Source organism: Crocodylus siamensis, chromosome 4 (genome assembly GCF_052110815.1).
Source record: "Crocodylus siamensis isolate JL-2025a chromosome 4, ASM5211081v1, whole genome shotgun sequence".
NCBI classification, from domain to species: domain Eukaryota; kingdom Metazoa; phylum Chordata; order Crocodylia; family Crocodylidae; genus Crocodylus; species Crocodylus siamensis.
The window spans coordinates 211,489,317-211,509,275 of NC_143398.1; the positions used below are offsets into that span (position 1 = coordinate 211,489,317).

At 40.1% G+C, this 19,959-nt stretch overlaps 1 protein-coding gene across 1 annotated transcript in view; it reads left to right on the forward strand.

Annotated features, from left to right (window-relative positions):
- The first annotated feature begins 276 nt into the window (after positions 1-276).
- The window catches only part of KCNH7 (potassium voltage-gated channel subfamily H member 7), a 394,806-nt gene continuing 375,123 nt past the window's right edge, over positions 277-19,959 (forward strand). The window contains exons 1-2 of the mRNA XM_090045605.1: positions 277-592; positions 2,665-2,895. Coding sequence (XP_089901731.1) covers positions 517-592; positions 2,665-2,895 — 307 coding nt within the window. The 5' untranslated portion in view covers positions 277-516. The remainder of the gene's footprint in view (positions 593-2,664; positions 2,896-19,959) is intronic.

Here is a 19,959-nt window from a genome sequence, read left to right on the forward strand (position 1 = left end):
GCAGGGGCGCCCCCCCGCGGGGCGGCAGGGCCCTCTCCGCCGGCTCGGGCCGGCCCCCGCACCCTGCCGCCTCCGGCACACGGCGCGAGAGAAGTTTGCGCTCCCGCAGCGCCCCGGCCTTCCCTCCCTCCCTCCCGCCCAGCCCGCGCCCTCGCCCGCGCCCTCGCCCCGGTCGCAGCTGCTCCGTCGGGGGGCTCCGCCCCGCCCCGCCCCGCGCCGCGCCGCCGTAGGGGACAGCCGCGGTTGCCGCGGAGCCGCGCGGGAGTGAGGCGAGCTGCCGAGCCCGGCGCCGCGCCTCCTCGCGGCCATTGGCGCGGGGCAGCGGGCGAGGCTGGGCGCCCCGCGCTTGCCCCGCCCCGCGCCCCGAGTGCTGCGGAGGGAGGCGCGGGGATGGCTGCGGCGGGGCGGAGCGGGAGCGGGAGCGGGAGCCGCGCGGGGTAGCCGCGCCCGGAGCCGCGTAGGCGGGCGCTGGAGCAGCCTCGTGCGCCGGGAGCCGCAGCGCCACACCGGACCAACATGCCTGTTCGCCGCGGGCATGTGGCCCCGCAAAACACCTTCCTGGGCACCATCATCCGCAAGTTCGAAGGGCAAAGTGAGTTCCTCGCCCCGCGGCTCGGCTCTGCTGGGGCAGCCCCGCGCGGGTTAAGTTTGTAGGGCTGGAAAGAAAAGCCCGGAGGGAAGAAATCCAGCGCCTTGCCGGCAGGATTTCGGCTTCCAGGACTGGTGGCCCCCGCCCCCCTTCCCCATCCTAGGGGCGGCGGACTGTGCCTCCGAACTGCTGCCCTCGCTGCAAACTGTTCCGAGGGCCCAGACAGGCAGGGCCGGGGCACTGGGGGGGTTGTTGTTGTTGTTGCTCGGCATGGAAGGCAAACAGGGGCTGGATGGTCTTTGTGATAAATCAGGACAGCCAGGCTGTGATTCAAGAGAGGAATCCTAAGCGGAGGAATTGTTAAAGGGACAAGAGCTGTCCTGAACTTGTCCCCACCCCTGAATTCTTCAGCTGGTTGTCTGTTTCTTTGCACGTGTGCGTGTGTTTTAAAGAATGCCTAAAATATCCAAGCCCAAGGCATCCCTAAGGAAGATGTTCTGGGTAGGTGGCTTATCTAGTCAAAGGGAGCCTTCCCAATGCAGTAGTTTCCTACCTGTCAAGGAGACTGAAGGTTTTTTTGGTGCTTTTCTTTGCTTGAACTCTTGTTATTGCCTGACAGTAATAATGAGGAGACAGTGTAGAAAGCTTCCAACTGAAAAGACTGGCAAAAAAAGGACTGGAGTAGAAAAAGCATGTTTGACACGTGCATTAATATAAGTATTTTTAGCACCTTCGGATTGTTCTGTCTTTATTGCATCTTTTTCAGTCCACTAAAATCATCCCCTTAACTTCAGTTTAGGTACTTAGGCAATGGTTTTTACTGCAGCTCTGTATCTACTGCCAATTTAATAGTCATTTAACTTGTGCATGAAATAAAAGCCAGATGCCAAAACCCTTGTTTGCATACATGTCGAAGTCAACAGGATTATTTCAACTACCCGAGTAAATGAAGTGGTACAAATTCAGGGTGCTGCATTGTGTGTAGAGAATAAAGCTGATGAATAATCAGCTATCCAGTGAAGTAATTTTAATAAATACTTGTGGAAAATCAAATGTAACCCAAAGACAATAAAGGTATACCATGTTGTGTATAAAATGCATGTTCTTTTCCATAAATGTTTTAGTGTGTGGGAATATTAATTCTTAAAATTACATCACTAACATAGTCAGACAATGCTCACTTTATTCATATGATAAACCCTAATTAGTTCAATTGGAATAAGGGAATGTGGACCAGGGAAGGAGGATTTAGTCCATTGCAATAACAAGACTGAACAAGGTTCACATTTAAGAAGAAAGCAGTGTGTTTTGCTAATACAAACAAGAAACAAGGTGAATAATAGTTTTAATGCAACTTTGGAACACTTTCCTCAGGTGAGAGCAAACTGAGACCCACATTTTGCCCAACATGATCTTACACTCTTTGGCTTCTCTAAATATGTGCTTGAAATATATTCTTGAAATTATGCAATACCATAACTTCCAATTCTTTCAATGAGTATAGATTATAGCACACTATAAAAAAACCTGTCTCTCATGTTACATCTTGTCAGCAGTTTCAGTGAAACAGGTTATGGGCCTTGTCCTTCTCACGTTCAGGTCAATGGAAAAAATTCCATTGCTTTTGGTAGTACAGGACACAGCCCTTTAGACCTGACCTTAGTGAGTCCTTATACAGGCAAAACTTCTACAATCTTTTTTGTGAGAATTTTGCATATGAAAGCACTTGGAGAATTGAGCCTACAGTCTACATATCAGTGAACCTGAAAAAAGAATTACAAGTTTTAAAATTGACAAGATCTTTGTAAAAGGACTGAGAAGATTGGTCTTTATTTTCTTAAAAGCCTGCTAGCTGTGTGTATAATGTATGGTAAGTTTATTGAACTTTCTTTAGATGATCTGGGTCAAGTTAACTATATTACATATCTTTTGATATCTGTAATCGACTATATTAAATATCTTCTCTACATCAGAGAATCACACTCAAAAGACATTGTTTAGTACCTATCCATGCAATGAACACTTTATGAAATGTTGAAAAAGTACTGAAAATGCATCACTTTGTTTTATTACAGATAAAAACTTCATCATCGCTAATGCTAGAGTGCAGAACTGTGCTATCATCTACTGCAATGATGGGTTTTGTGAGATGACTGGATTCTCCAGACCAGATGTCATGCAAAAGCCCTGCACCTGCGATTTTCTTCATGGGCCAGAAACCAAGCGGCATCATATTGCCCAAATTGCCCAGGCACTGCTGGGGTCAGAGGAGAGGAAAGTGGAAGTTACTTATTATCACAAAAATGGTAAAGTCTCTTCATTTACAAGATATTTAATGTGGCTGAGTGTCCACATGGCTTTTAAATAGATTTCTAAAGACATTTGTTGGGCAGTATAAGTCAGATCCTTAGCTGATGTAAACTAGTGTGATTCTGCTGACTTTGTTGGAAATGCATTGATTTACACCAGCTGAGAGTTTGTGTCAAAGTTGTGTTTTTACCACATATACCTTTATTTACTTGGAAATTGGTAAAATTGTCATGTATATATGATCACTGTGCAAAATATAATGGACCAAATTCTCTTTTCACTTCAACTGGCATAAATCAGGAGGAAATCTCTAATTCCATAAAGTGAAAAGAATTACATTAATGTAAAACTCATTGTAAGTGACAGGAGACATGGGCTCATTCTTACTTTTCATGGATCATTCTATATTGTGAAAGTTAGCAACTGCATGGGAGTTCTATGGGGCTAGACACTGTTACCTTCAGTCATCCAGAGGAGTGTCTCGGTTAAATGGGATATTTTACTGGGTAGATATTGAGTTAACAAGGGGCAAATTCTGCTACTGTTAGAAACCGTATTATGAAAATATTAACCTAAAAAGGACCAGACTTTCCCCTAGCTGAGCTGCTGCAAATTCTGACTATCTGTCTCTGAATCAAAATAATTTTACCATAAAGGGAAGATTTCGGGTGCCAGCAACATAAGAGATTTCAATTTTTTTGCCTTCCCAAGAAAAAGCATATAGTATCATTTTGCTATTATTACTGGCATTTGGTAGGGGAAAACATAATAGCAGAGCTGTTTTATTGTGTGGCTAAAAGTATAAAATTAATGTCTATGTTTTCTGAAAACAATATTGCTAGATGGGACTATCAGAAAAACTAAATGCTTATGATTTACAGTTAAGAAATGTTTTATTACTCAGTTATTTAAAAGAATGTCTATCTTCAAACTATCTGAATGATGCATATATTTGTATATGGATTCAGAGAAATCTGTATAGATTCAGAGAAAACAAATGAAAGTTATATTCAAGTGTTGAGCTTAATTTACTTTTGGAAAAAAGACAGAATGCTATTTGTATTAGTTTCAGAATTGCAGTAACAGAGGCTTTCCAGGTTTAAAGTCAAAGAGTCATATTCTGTTCTAGGTTATTCTGTTATTCTAGAATGACACCTAAAATCATTCTTGTATTTATGTCACTGAAAGGGGGGTAGGGGGAATGGGTCAGGAGCTCTCTCTTTACTAGTAATATTTTAAGGATAAAATCTTACCCGTTGGGATAGTCCTAAACCAAAACCAGAATGCAGCTTTGCTATACAGAAGTTAAGATCTTGGTTGAGAATCACAGCTGGTGTAGACCTGCTTTACTCCACTAATTTTCTTGATGATCTCTCCCTGCATATCTTTGCATATATTTGTAATCTGCATGTGGTAATTTGCATGTGAAATAAAGAGAACAGTACAAATACAACCCAACCTCACTAACTTTCAGACAACAGACAACAGCTTGAAGTGTAGGCTTCAGTATCCAATTGCTTCCAATTTTCCTTTTTTTCACTTTTCAGAAATAATGGAGATGGGGAATGGTATTACTGTTTATCTGTTAGATGTCTTTTAAAAATATTTCTGATATTCAGAATGAATCAGTGTTACTTATTATAAGACATAAAAGCATGTCATCACCACAGTAACTGTTTATTTTCTTTTGTTATACCTTCTATAATTTATTTTCCATTTGGAACGTATAATTTAAGTGCATATTATGATAATTTTAGGGTATGTTATTGCAAACCCTCGGACACAAGGCTAGCTTTACTTTTACAAGTAGTCTTTCAGAACTTAGAATTTATACTCATTTGAGTAAGATTACTACTCACCCCAAAAGGATCTGTCCTTTTGAAAATGGATGGTGCTGTTCAATTGATTTCAGTGGAGACTTCTTAAAATTGATGGCAGTATGTGCTCCCTACTTTATAGTTTCATAGTTTCTAGGGTCAGAAGGGACCTGAACAGATCATCAAGTCTGACCCCCTGCCCTGGGCAGGAACATATGCTGGGATTATAATACCCCAGCCAGATATCTATCCAACCTCCTTTTGAAGACCCCCCAAGGTAGGGGAGACCACCACCTCCCTTGGGAGCCCATTCCAGAGCTTGGCAGCCCTAACCATAAAGTAATGCCTCCTAATATCAAGCCTGAACCTGCTCTCAATCAATTTGTGGCCGTTATTCCTTGTTATCCCAAGTGGTGCCCAGAGGAACAGAGCCTCACCTATTTTCCGCTGGTCCCCCCTGGTGAGTTTATAGATGGCCACCAGATCCCCTCTCAGTCTTCTCTTGTGGAGGCTGAATGGATTCAGGCCCTTTAGTTTATCTTCATAGAGCCTGGCCTGCTGCCCCCTGGCCATGCAAGTGGCCCTCCTCTGGACCCTCTCAAGATTAGTGACATCCCTCTTCAAGTGTGGCGCCCAGAACTGGTCACAGTACTCCAACTGCAGCCTGACCAGTGCCACATAGAGAGGAAGGATCACCTCCCTGGACCTGCTTGTGATGCATATAATAATTATTTGGGGCCCAATCCTGTATTCCTAAAATACGAATCCCCAACATCCACTAAATTCAGTCCAAAGTTTGGATGCAGGAAAAAGTTGGATTGGGCTGTCCATAGCGCCCCCAACATGTGTTACATTGAAAACACAATTAACCAGTTAATCGTGCTGTAAATAGTAACTCAGTCATGTGTGCAACTCAGTTTAAAGCCTGATAATGCAGTAAATGAGCCACAAAGTTATGTCCACATTATAGATTTTTATTGTATATTATTATATAATGTGAAATAACCTGTGGCTTATTTGTATCATGCCTTAAATTGAACATGTGGCTGCAACCTAGAACACAGGAAAACATAAATTTATAATGACTTAATTGTGTGTTTATTTATTATGCCTATATACTGTTTTGTGTTCATTCCATCTTATGTGCAACACTTCTCTGTAAGAAAAATGTGAAAATATTAAAAAATCCAAAATAGTAATGGTGTTTCATGAAATTAAAATTTAGAATGTTAATATACTTAATATTATTCTGTGACTACTAATACATAGTTCACATAATGTTTATAAACAATTGAACTGTTCTGCTTTAGGCAAACATCAGAAGGAGAGGAAATAGATAGCTAGTGCAATGTTAAAGCCTTCCAAAGATTACCCTGAACATTGTTATTTTACACATAAGGTGTTACAGTTGTAAAGCCCAATATTCCAGAATTTTCTAGCACAGGACACATATGCTGTACACTTCATTGGTAAGCTAGTATCCTCCAGTGTCCATTTACATGAAATCTACTTTTTTAGCAAGATTTTTTACTTTACATCTGTAAATGATGCAAGACTGTATAATATATGTCAAGTCAGTGCAAGTTTAGGAAAATATTACACATGCGGTGAAGGAGTGAAACATTTATATAGCAGATAGATTTTGAGAAAAATGTTTACTGCTTAAACTACACAAGGATTCTGCATGTTAAAGTAAGCTCCGGAATAGTGGATTAAAAACTGCAGTGGCTAAAAACATAATAAGTCATTCTATTACATAGTTCCTTACATCTGGTATATGAATCATACCATTATGTGTAGAGTAGACCATCTAGAGAATGGGCGGGCAATTATTTTGGGCAGAGGGCCACTTACTGAGTTTTGGCAAACTATTGAGGTTTGCATAGATAACCCCGCCCCTTGACACGTGTCCCACCCACTGGTTGCTATCTTGTGACTGAACGTCCTGCTCTACAGTGCTCACCCCTGACATTTGCCACCAGAAGTCCCTCTCCTTGCCCCCATAAATGTTCCTTTCAGCAAAGGGTTTTGCCATCTCAGAACAAGAAAAATATCAAATTATGTTCTAAAAATTGAACATCTACCACATTCATTAATTTGATTTCAAAAAATATTTTTCCCCTGATTTACATGTGTTTGTGTAGTGTACATAGAGGTTATTGCTCAATAGCTTCAAATGAAGTCTGACTCTTGTATATTGTGGGGGTTGGGGGTGGGTATAGGTTTGTGGAGGGGTGTGGGGGAAGGTGCATGTGTGTAAGGGGGGTGTTGTGGGGAAGTGGATAGATGTGGGAGTGGAGGGGGTGGGGTGAGGGAGCATATGGGTGTGTGTGTGGTATGTGGGGTGTGGGTGAATATGGTGTTTGTGGGGGTAGGGTGGCTGGGGTGTGTGAGGAGGTGGGTGTGGGCATCTGTATATATGGCACTGTGAGGGGGGTGTGGGTGCATGTGTATGGTGGGGTGTGCATCTGAGACTCACCCTATAAACACACACACACACACAAACAGAAATGCTCCCTCCCTCCTTCACTGCACACACATGCATGTATGCACACATGCACACACAGTCTCTCCCTCCTTCATTGCTCTCTGTCTCTCTCTCCCCCTCCTTCATTGTGCATACATGCATGCACACACACACTCCCATACCTGGCCCTGGGGTACCAGCACAGGCCTCCATGCTTCCATGGTCCGCTGATGCAGCCTGAGGGCACGTGGTGCTGGAGTGGGGTAGGAAAGCAGGGCTGGGGCCAGTAGGCAGGCAGGGAAGCAGTAAAAGCTGCAGCAGGCAGAAGCTTCCAGTTGTGGAGGCAGGGGTGGGAGGGGGATGGGGGTGAGGCGGGGCCTGGCCAAGCTTCCTTCTGGGCCATGCTGGCTTCCCCTGGGTCCTACTGCCCCTGTTCACTGCCATCTTTAACAGCATTGGCAACACATAGGGGGTGCCAGCAGTGTCTGGTTGGTGCTTGTCCCCCCCCGCCCCCACACTGACACCAGTGTGGCTGCCTGCGGGAGCTCCCTGCTCGCTGTTGCCACCACCTGCGGGTGGTTGCCATGCCACCCAGCCTCCAGGGGCACATGTTGTTCATGTTTGACAGGCAACCAGGAACAGATCAATATAAATTTTCAAAATTTTTGGGTCCCCGCAGGCTGGACAGAATGGCCTAGCGAGCTGGATCTGACTTGCAGGCCATATTTTACCCACCTTTGCTCTAGAGCACTGATTCTCAGCTAGGGTTTTGCAGCACTCTGGAGTGCCTTGAGATCCTTTGAGGGTGCTACAGTGCTCCACAATGTTATCACTGTTAGGTCTGAAAACATGCTTCGCAAGATAAACCCAGAGCTGAGATTTCAATTTGAAATCCATAGTTGTGATTTTTCTGAGTTATTCGCAACAGAAAGACTGCTGTATTTTTTTTCTGTAGTCCAAAAAAGAGTGAAAACTAAGAGCTGGCATTTTCTCAGGGGGGCCTCGAGTCTCTCCAGGGTTCCTCAAGTCTAAAGAAGTTGAGAACCACTACTCTAGACTAAAGCATATATTATACATAGATGATAGTGGATCACGATTACATGATTTGAGAATGATAGCAGTGTTCAGTAGGTGAGAAGATTTTTGTCATTGACCCTGATACTCAAAACCTTTGAAAAATGTGTTGCTAAAAGTCTTAGTTACACTTCAAAAGGTATTCTTATAAGAAACAATTTTACAGAAATGGCAAATATTTTCTTTAAGTTCCTTTGGTAAATAAAGACATTTAAAAATGATGTCTGTATTTACAAAGTCTTGTTACTTTACAACCCATTCCATAACAGGCAATTACAAGCTCACCACAAAGATTATGACTTTGAGGAACTGCTAGGAGTAGACTGACTCAAAAAACTAAAGAGAGTCTATCCTGTATCCCTGGCTAATGAGAGAAATTCCATAAAAAATCACTGGAACTGTTTACAAGAATAAAGCCTTTACAACTGGGCCCCAACTTCCATTTAAATGAAAATGTCCTTATTAATAACAAACCTAAAGTAGATAAATGCAAAAGCCACAAGTAGCATTTTGCCTGTTGGGCATCAGCAGCTCTTTAATTAATAAATTATATTCTGAGTTCCTAACAGTCTGTTAGCATGTTCCTTACTATCTGCTTCACAACTACCTTTCCACTACTTGTTATCTAGATGTAGAAACTGTGGTAGAGGTGTGTGAAGGTTGTTGTATGTGTAAGATATTGTTTATGTGGACTATCAATTTTTATTTTAGTGAAGTTATTTGCCGGGGATATGTTTGACAGCTTTGAGGGGTTCGTTTCAGAGTTTAAGGCGTTATTGCATAAATCACTCCTGACAGCTGTAAGATATTGCTCGAGGTGATAAAACTGTAAAGCATTTGACATAAAAACTATAATTTGGGTGTGTGTTAATTACAGAACATTGTATCACTGAACACTATTTGGTTTGTGTTCTGTAGACAACTGTAGGTTATACCTAAGCATTTAGTCTATAAGAGGCTTTTATTAGAATGAGGCAGAGGAGTACACTGTATCCAAAGATGTTTTATGGATAAAAGGTCCCACTGAAGGATACAATGATAAGTAAAAGGGGAAAAAAGAATAGCAGAAAAGAGTAGTTTCAGATTGTTACCTTGACATTACAAAGAGCAAAAAGTATTTGGCAAGTATCTGATTCAAACTAGACGGTTGCTAGATCTAACTGCAAAGCCAATATACAGTACTTATATTTTCAAAACTGACTAAGGAACTAAATTATTTAAATTTTCCTTTTCAGGCTAAGGAAATAAAATATACAAACATGTTGCTGAACTTAAGTGAAATATGTTATCAGCATCCTTTGGCTGGCCAAAAATGTCAAGGTACCTTTGGCTTCAGCTCTGGTAGGCATTTTATCACCTATTCACGTCCTTTAAAAAATGATGTGATCAGTCAATTAAAATAGTGTAATCAAATCCACACAGCTAGCCCCTTATACTTGATGGGGTCCCATGGCAGCCAGTTTTGATTAGCACTGGTGCCAGGATCCACCAGCATGGATCTGATTAGAAGATTAGGGTCCTAATCAGAACTGACATTGCAGGAGTTCTTGGTAACACAGAAAACAAAGGTCTAGACTGGGATTAAAAACCAAAGAACTCTTGTTCCATCACTTCACCTTATCCATAAAACTTCTATAATAGGAACATTTTCAAAGTATTCTAAAAAGAAGATCATAGTCCATCTATATGAGAATACAATGAAAAGTTCTCAAATAACGGCAATGGAAATGATCAATTTCTCTTCACAAAAGCTTAATACAGACAGTCAAAAAAGCCTGAGGCGGAATCGATTCAATCTGCGCAGCTTACTTTAAGATGCATGGATTGGACTATTATTGGACAGAATACACATGCACTCATGAGTTGGCCAAGGCAAGCCGATGCTTGCACTGGCCAAGGGGGTTGCTCCTGCACACTTCCCAGTCTTGCCAGGCTGTTAATGCCCCAATCCTGCCCCTTGCCAGTCCTTTGCCTGTCAGCTGGGGCAAGGTGCCTGTGTTGGGGAAGGCTGGATAGAGCCCCATGCTGGCCCCCCAGCTGGGGTCTGTATAGTGTGGTGCATTGTATAGTGTGGTCTGTATAGGTGTTTGCACCTGATGTGTGGTGGTCTCTACCAAATCAGCTGTTGTATATTGCCTATTACACTGGCTCTTACTCAGAATCTGAGAATGAAATAGCTTGCTGGTTTGACTGGTTCAGTTTTGCAATAGTAGAGGTTCTAAACATGCTCTTTATGTTACCTGAACAACCAAGGTGCTTTAAGCTGAGTATGGGCTATGCCAGTAGCTGCATAGTTGTGTGGGGGAGGAAATTAAATTGGATTGATCCATATATACAAAGCTCTATTTAGCTTAAAATACTACATTATAGTTTCTTTTTACAAGTTTCGCAGCTTCCAGTGTCAGTACATAGTTACAGTGACAGCGTTCGTTTCATTGTATTGTCATATTCAAAAGTCCAACATGTCAGTAGCGAGGGCTGCAAGTGTTACATTTCTTATAAGCTTGCCTTTTTGTCTTCTTTTGTTTCAACTTATTTTTTCAATTTGATTTTACAAAATTGCACCTTATTTTTAGACAGATGAAAATTTTTAGATGACAGATGAAAATTTAATGAAATGGAAAACAGAATTCTACTTAGTTCCCACTACATAATAGCTGTTTGACCTACTGCACTTCCACAAACACCAAATTTAAAGCTACCTTAGTAAGCTACTTATTCTGAACAGCCTTTTCATTTCAGTTTTTCACACCTTTCTGCATTCTGTATCCACAATGAAGTTGCATCACTCAAGCTCACCACGCAGGTTAATAGTCTATACCAACGCTCAGTCTAAAAAATGTCAAGGTAATGACAGAATAAAATTCACAAAGGAGAACGTTAGCAAGTGGTCCTGTATGTTCTGCTATTTCATTAGCAAGAACCTGTGTAAGAAGACCATATTATCACTTCTTTTGCTGCTGCCCTCCGTAGTGGCATTGATGTGCTTTCAAGCAAAATAATATATTCTGAGAATAGCACTGTAGGTGCTGGTTGCCAACAAGAAAGGCAGTCATGTCACTGGAATCTAAAGATGGTTGTTTAAATGTCAACTTTGTTAACTATTTAACTACTGATAATTTGAGTAGAAATGACCAGTTAAGCTCTAAAGTTCTAACTGCCCCCCACAGTGCCTGTTTATGGAAACCTTTCCTATCCCAATCTTAAGTTTCCCCTAACATCTTTAATGATGCAGCTATAGAGAGTCAACATAAAATCTGCAACAGTGAAAACTGGAAACTAGGGAATCTAAAATAAACTGAATAACAAAATATACAATAGGAAGGCTATTATAATGATTATATTTTTCATTTTCTTGTTTAATTCAATAACTCACCTCCAGTTTTTAAAATATAAATGAAATCACCACATAATCTTCACCCTATGTTATAGGAGTACAATGGAAACAGAAGATCTCAACTGAAAATTAAGTTCCTCCTTGGCTTGAAGTAATTGGAGCCTTTGCAACATTAACTTCTAAGATGTTGGGCTCTTTATAATGCACCCACCCTCCCCCATTTAAGAAATCACCACTACACGATTCTACTTCCAGAAACAATACTTCATGAGATGTGTTGGGCAGCTATTTAAGTGCAATGTGAAGCATAATTAAGTGGACAGTGTGTTTCCATAGCTACTGATATAAAAACAATATTGTACTTGAGAAATTACTGGTTCAAAAGGAAGGACAATAGAAAAACCTTGTTTTTAATCTTCAGAGGGGATTGTTTCCAATCAGAATATACATGGAATCCTCTTTTTGTCTTCTTCATTTTTACCTAGTTGTCTGAAGCAGTTAATGACCATGTAAATTTGCCTCATCACTACACCATGCATTATAAAGCATTTACTCGAGAGATTTCTAGACTTTGAAGATTGAATAGTTTAAATATATTTCTTTCTTTGAGGGTCCTCTGCTGATTTCTATTCAAATCAATGTGAGTGTCTCTGAAAATAGCCTGCAAATTTCCTCCTTTCAAAACCCATTTGTTCCAATCTGCTCTGTTCTTTCTTCTCAACAAAAACTTAGGATAATGTCATTAGTATTTTACATATTTATGATTATTCTGTAAGACATCATTTTTTATTTGCAAAAGAATATGACAATATTATATGAATCCTGTTTTCAGTATTGTTATAGTTGGTTTTTTGTCTGCTTGCTTAAAAAAGATGGCTTAAGATTCACAGATGGAAAAATAAGAATTGGAATCCATAACATTTTAATAGTAGTAATCACAAATAGGAAATTTGATCCAGATAATGTAAATTCAAGTCTCTCTCCACATTTTCAAACCATAAAATATACAGACAATCAAAGATCCCCATCCAAGGCACATTATGATATGGAAGCCCACATATATTCCAGGTACAATATGCTACCATATGTGGGAAAGACATCCAAGACAGCCTGCTTTAGAAGTGAAAAAGGAGTGCAGTCCCTGAGCCCCAGATCATAGGCAGCTTCAACAGGATAAGATGAATCATATCTACAGATTATCAGTATAAGTCAGAGAGATGCACACTTTAACCTCTGCTCTGGACCACAACAAGTCTGAAACTGGCCTTGGCTATAGGTTTAATAGTTTCATAGTGCTTAGGGCTGGAAGGGACCTAAACAGATCATCAAGTCTGACCCCCTAACCACAGCAGAAATGAGTGCTGGGGTCATAACACCCCAGCCAAATATCTGTCCAGCCTCCTCTTGAAGACCCCCATGGTAGGAGAGAGCACCACCTCCCTTGGGAGTCCATTCCAGAGCCTGGCAGCCCTAACTGTAAAGTAATGTGTCCTGAACCTTCAAACATGGCTCCACACAGGTGTTTCAAACATGGCACCACCCACACTTATCCTGTGGGCAGGATTCCTTGTACCCAATCCAAAAGTTTGTGCCCCCAAAACACTACAGGGATATTACATTACACTAATGCCATCCATTGGGAAAGGTAGATGTACTTAGTTCTTGCTTGATAAGTAAAGAGTAAACTTCTGTTCAAATATATTCTGCTGTTTGCATCTGATATATTTAAATATGTGTAATGTAATGAATGATGTATAGCATAACAGAAGAAATGTGCATAAAGTATGGGGGCTCTGTAAGAGCCATCTCCTGTTTATATTTGCCAAACCCTATTAGAATACTCTAGGGGCGTGTCTACATGTGTACAGTTACTGCACAGTAATTTAGGTTACTGTGCAGTAACTGTAAATCACTGCAGAGTACAGGCATATGCCTACATGTGTGCACCCATACTGTGCAGTAACTATAGCAATTTACACTGGCTTGGGCATACCTGCATAATACAGGTAACAAATTTACACCCGAGCAGTTACTGCGCAGTAAGACATGTGTAGTTGCCTTACTGTGCAGTCACCCTGTGTGTGTGGACTGACTTGAGACTAACTTTAGTCCCAAGGCAGTTCACACACAACATTACTGCACTGTAATACCTGGATGTGTAGATGCCTGTGTAAAAACTGTATACTGCTCAGTAAGCTAGGGCACAGTAAATGGGTGTTTTCAGACTCTGTTTTGGCCAGAAAACAAATGCATGGGTTTTTCATTTGAAACTTTATTTTATTTTACCCTTTTTTTTGTTGTTGTTGTGGGAGTGGGTTGTTAGGAAATTTACATCCATTTTCCTATATCTGTTTATCATTTTTCTGAAGTACTCCTCTTTTTCTTTCATATAGCTGACTTGAAGCAACAATTGTAGGTCCCTGTTTAAGTCCACTTAACCAATCTAATGCTCTTGATGAAAGGGAATGTATCTCTGCAATGTCACTGCTAAATTTGTGAAGTATGCTGAATAAGGTATTCCACTCATCTACTTTTACAGTGTTATAGAAAGAATAAATATTGAGAGTGATGAAAGGAGATAATTTTGCATTTGAAAACATGAATCACTGTGTAGATGCCTAAATGCATGGTTTAAACCCCCAAATGCCAATCCAAACATTCAGATTTGGAACTAGGTATCCAAGGTTTTAAAACAGAACTGGTAAAAGGGAAATTTCCTGGCATATGCTTCTATCTTATTCAGTGTATGTTCTGAATACTACTCCCATATGATATAATAAACTAAATAACTGTTTCATGTATATGGAATAGCCAATGAAATAATTAAACTATCTAGGTTTAATATCAGACATTCTTTGATCATTTTTCATTCAAGAACAGGAAAATATTACAATTCGATACATGGGTCACTTATCTTGCGCTGTCTCTTATCTTTGCAAAGAAATATTTTCCCCCATAAAAAAAGGAAATTTGTCCCCTCTCTTATGAATGGCTGCAATGATCAGAGACTAAAATGTCAAACGTTGTTCAATCATAGCAGAAATTTAATTGCTAAAGGAAACAGAACTAAAGGGCAATTAAGATGTGGAGGCAGTATTAAATTATACCACAGTTGAGCTCCAATTATTCTGCAAAGAGCCATACTACCTGTGATGTAAGAAAGATTTTCCCATTTCAGGCAGCTGAGCTCTGTCATTGCTTGGATATGATATGGTTTTGATAGCTCATGAGAGGAAGATGGGATCACAACAAAGGTTTAATATTGCCATGTTAGTGATCCTGGAGGTTAAACTATCCAAAAATCTGTTTCACTAAGGATCACCAACACCTCAACTTTGGATCTAATGGGTCAAATTAGAATTAATATAGATATGAATAACCTATTCAGAATTTGTTTCCTTGAGTTACTTGAAGGAGATAGATAGACATGATATGGACAGTAAATTTTAGACTTGAAAACAGACTCAGGATTAAATAGGGTAATCAATTATATATGCATATATCATAGAGGAGACATTTCATTTTCTTGGGATATAAAATATACTGCAAGAGCGCTACTTTGTGAAATTGTCAAATACCCTCCCAACCTTACCCAATGCAAACAGACTACAGATGAATCCAGAAATACAATAGTTTCCAAGATCTTCACTAGGAAATCATCACATTTCTCAGTTTCATTCATTGAGCACAATAGAAAATTAAAAGGGGTTCATACCAAGTTCACTGGTAATGCAATAATGTTCTTAATCTATATATTAGGAAAGAAAGGCTGTCTGTAGTTCCATGCAGGCATTCTCTGCAGCTCTCCTGCTCTGTTACCCACTTGCCCTCTTTCTCTCTTTTCAGGACAGTATATTTACACAGTATTGCAATCTTCCCCATGTGAAAACTAGCATTCAGTATATAAATTACAAAAAGAAAGCTATGTACTCAGAATGGGTGAGTCAAGGGACTGCTAAGCAGAACCAGAACTTAACAAAACATTTTGGGTGTGGCACATTTTCAAAATAGAAATTTAACACAGAGCTAAACAAGATTTTTTTTTTTAACTCAACTGTTAGAAATTTAAGCCCAGATTGTTATTGTTGAAATGGTGCTATAAAAATGACAGCTACGAGAAGGCAACACCCTTGGGTTGTACAGTTTTGTATCATTCCCAGTCCTGGCCTCTGATGAAAGAGACATTTCAAGGAGAAAGGGGCTATAGCTGGGGTACCTATGTAAACTGAGGATCTGCTGATGTTAGAATGGTTCCTTTGTGCACAATGCAGTTGAAACCACTTTAGCGCACCCAAGGCTGCTCTGAATATATGCAGGGCCATACAGGTCCCTGGCCAGCCACAGGATCAGAAATGCAAAGAAGGAAGGAATCCACCTTTGTGTCTTCCCCTTTGCAGCCCTCATACCTCATAACTTATGCCTATAACTTAGCTCATAATGTATCCTCATAGCTCAACTGGACTGAATGAGCCAGTATTTAGTGTTTTTGAATTCTAAAGAGAGATTAGGAATCCCACTTGCATGGTTAGGAAAAAAAGGGTATTTTTAGTGGAAATGTTAAAGCAAACTTCACAGATATTAGCATCACGCTATATGTATGCAGTCGCTCTTTTTCCAAGCAAGACAAAATAGACTTGTCATTCACAAGCTTTTTGTCAGTACATTATTTTGATGGTTGTACTACAGCTATCCAGAGAGAGCCATGAATCAGTTGCAGAGGAGCTATGAATCAGTCTTTTACTCTCCAGATATCAGAAAAACAAAAAACCCCAAACATACAAAAAAATCCACCAAACTGAAAATCACAACTGACCTCTGTTTTATTTTGATGGGTATTATTTGTCTTCATCTGATGTTTCAGCATGTCACATACTCTGAGAGAGAAACAGAAAAATAAACAAATGAATAAATGAAGCTACATAAAGCACTGGTAAGCTGCTTCTTTTGAACATGTATAGTACAATCTCTCCTCAATACACAGCATTCCATTAGGATGCAGAATATTATAGGAATCGTATCTGAATTGTTGGTTACAAAAATTAATCTTTCTAAAGCATCATTTTTGATATAAGAGTCATCTGCACTATTCTAATGGATAGATAGGATGGATTCAGACATTCAGGCATGTGTGGTTTGTGGCACTGCAAACCTCACACCACAAATTTGCAGCATGGGGGCAAAATTTGCTACTGGGAAATCTAGGTAGCAAAAAAATATGCTGCAAAAAAAAGCAGTACAGTGTATACCACAGGAGCATGAGCCAGCAGACACAGAGGCTCAGTTCTCCCAGGAGACACTGACTGCTGGTCAGAGTGTCTCCCCTCGTCTAGTTCTGCCTTGGCTCCTTCAGCATGCTGGGAGCCAGGAAGAGCAGAGCAATGGCAATTTCCCTGAAGCAGGGCATTTTGCCCTCCACCAAACCTCATATGCAGAAGTGTTTGCAACAGCAAAAAGTAGCGGCTGCTGTTTTTGCTGATGCAAGCATATGCCCCTGGGTGTAGGGATGCTCCCATAAGGTGTATATCATGTGTGCATGGTATACATTGGTGCTTTGGGAGGAAGTGTGACTCCTGAGTTACAGTCCCAGATGCAGTACAATTCTCCACCATCACAGAATCCAGAGGCAGGACCCTTCATTCTGCATTTAATTTTAAACAAACCAACACTAAGGGTGGAATTGGAGCTAAAGGGCATTTATACACATGCTTTGGGAGTGTGTGTGTGTGTGGGGGGGAAGGGCACTTTAATTAAAATGGCTCCAAGAGCCGCACTAATTAAAGCATCCAGAACATCTCATGTATCAGTGTTCCCTCATTTCAAAATGGTAGAGGTGCTTTAACTAAAGTTTGTCTAATAAGCCTTAATTAAAACACCCCAGCCACCATTTTGAAGTGTAGGGATGCTGATACATGGCTGCTGGAGCGTGGTAATTACAATGCTCCAACAGAAAGAGTCTGCTCTGATGTGCTATAATTGCAGCATGTTGGAGCAGCCTTAATAGGTGCCTGAAGTGACCAAAAAGCCAACTTTGTGCTGTCCTGATTCTGATCTTCTCCATAACTCCCAGACTAATTTAGACAGCCCTTGGGGCATAGGTTATGGTAACTTCCTGGATCTGCCTTGTGGAGTCTGACACTACAGTGTAATTCTATTGTACTACCACTTCATGCTCTTCTTTGAATGCCAGGGCTCTCAAAGCGATTGACAGGAGCACCACAGCACCCTCTCTCTGCTGGACATGGAGCTGTTAGGGTCTCTCTGTACCATTCCAAATGGTTTGATTGGGAAAAAGCCATGGTAAGGATTCCCATCACATAATTAATTCTAATTTGGAAATTAAAATGAAGTTTCAGCTGCCCATTACTTGCTCTTTTATAGGTTCATGCCTGTTATACAGAATGCATTCATAAGTATCTTGATCTGCCCCTACTATGTTAGTAATCATATTGCATGTGGTTTCAAATTAGGAAAATAACAGTCATATGGTACTGCCGACATCTTTCAGTTGTTTACTGCTTGCCCCTCCATCAACATAGTCATATCATGCATGACTCTGAGCTAGCTAAACCATACTTATGCCCCATTCCATACCTAATCCTGAAAAAAACCCCACTGAACAGGGGTTGGGGGTCTGGCTTGGGTCAGAGAGAAATGCAGAGTCTAATCCACTTTCCTATTGATTTCAATGGGCTTTGAATCAGGCCCCTGAAGCTATGCATCGTTTGCATATCCGAAATCCTGTACCCCTGCTAAAGACAAAAAAGGCTTGCATAACATCAAACTGTGGGGACTAGAAAGCAGACAAGAGCTTTACGCTAGGAAAAAAAAAATCAAAAACTTCTCATCTGTGGATAGTGCTATCCAAGGGAGCATTATTGACACCTCCTTGCATTCACAGGCTAGTCAACACTACCTCACGATAAATGGAAATGAAGGCAGAGACTAGATAATAGCAAGCAAGTAGTAGGAAAAATTGTTATGTGTACTTTCAAGAGATCTCAGCAGTGCTATCTATGGCTCTAAGCAGATGAAGAGAGCCAAATGTCAATAGGAACTACATGATGCTTTAGCACCATATCATCCAGATTCCTGCAACCTCACAGCATTTCAGTACAATTATCCCATAAACTGAGAATAATTAAACAGTACACCCCAGTCTCAGAATTTGGGCTTGTAACTCCATTGGAAGGTTCTGATGATGTTAAAATGATACACAAGCTATATTCTTACAACCTAAAGTTACCCCAAACTCAGTAGTACAATAGCCTTAATATGCATAGTTGGGAGGATTTCATGCCTTATCTTCCTTCAATTCTTTATATTTGGGCAATGATATTAAATGCACACAAAGTGACTATTAAAGCATATTTAATGAACATTATTAATGATAAGCTACTCAGCTGTTTGAAAGTATTGATAAGCTTCATTAAATATACTTACACTAATTAAAATGACACTGAAGATACTTTTCACATTATTAAAATAGTGTTTCTCCTTTATGCTTATATTTTGATGCTTTCAGATCTGCTTTTTTCTTGATGAATTTTATGACTATCTCAGCTTATTGATGTAACAGTACTCAAAGAAACAGTACCTGTTTCTATCATGTCAGATAGGCCTAACTGTTCCTAAAGCTTAATTTCCAAGACTAGAGGCAAGTTAGATGCCTCTGAAGTTTAAGTCACTTGATGATAAAACAGAGTAAAATCCAGGAACTGCAATGCAATGCCAAATTTGGTATGTTTCTTAATTGATTTTATTTGAAAAATATTTTGAATTGATTTTACTTGAAAAATGTGGTAGTTTTTTAAATTGATTTTATTTGTAATTTGTTTTCTGTTTTTATTCCTGAGAGCCAACTCTATTTCCGCTGAAAACAATGGGAAAAAAAGATTAGCCAAACTGACAACATGGTTGTGAGCATTTATGTAGGGAACAGCTGCAGTCTTGTAATGATGGTCATGGTAGCTGAAATTATATGGTTTATTGCTTTCTGTAAAGCAAGCACTTAGGTGTATGGAACTGTGAGAAGTGAGGTGGCCTATGAATATGTATATTGGTCTGTTATTAATGTGTTGCTGTACTTTGCCAAAATTGTCACAGTATGATTGCTAGTTAATATCAGACTATAAACACAAGTTTGTTATTTTACAGTAGCTCTTGTAAGCTTTGCTCTAGGTACTGAATTTTGTAAGGGAAGACTCAACTTAAAAATAGATAAACTCAACAAACATTTCCTTGCCTATATTTCAGATACTACTTTAGAAATGGTTTATTTTTCCAGCATTTATATTATTTGATTGTGTCCATTGATTTTGCATTTCTAGTAGTGTGGACAATTAGGTAAATTTCACTTTTGAGCAGC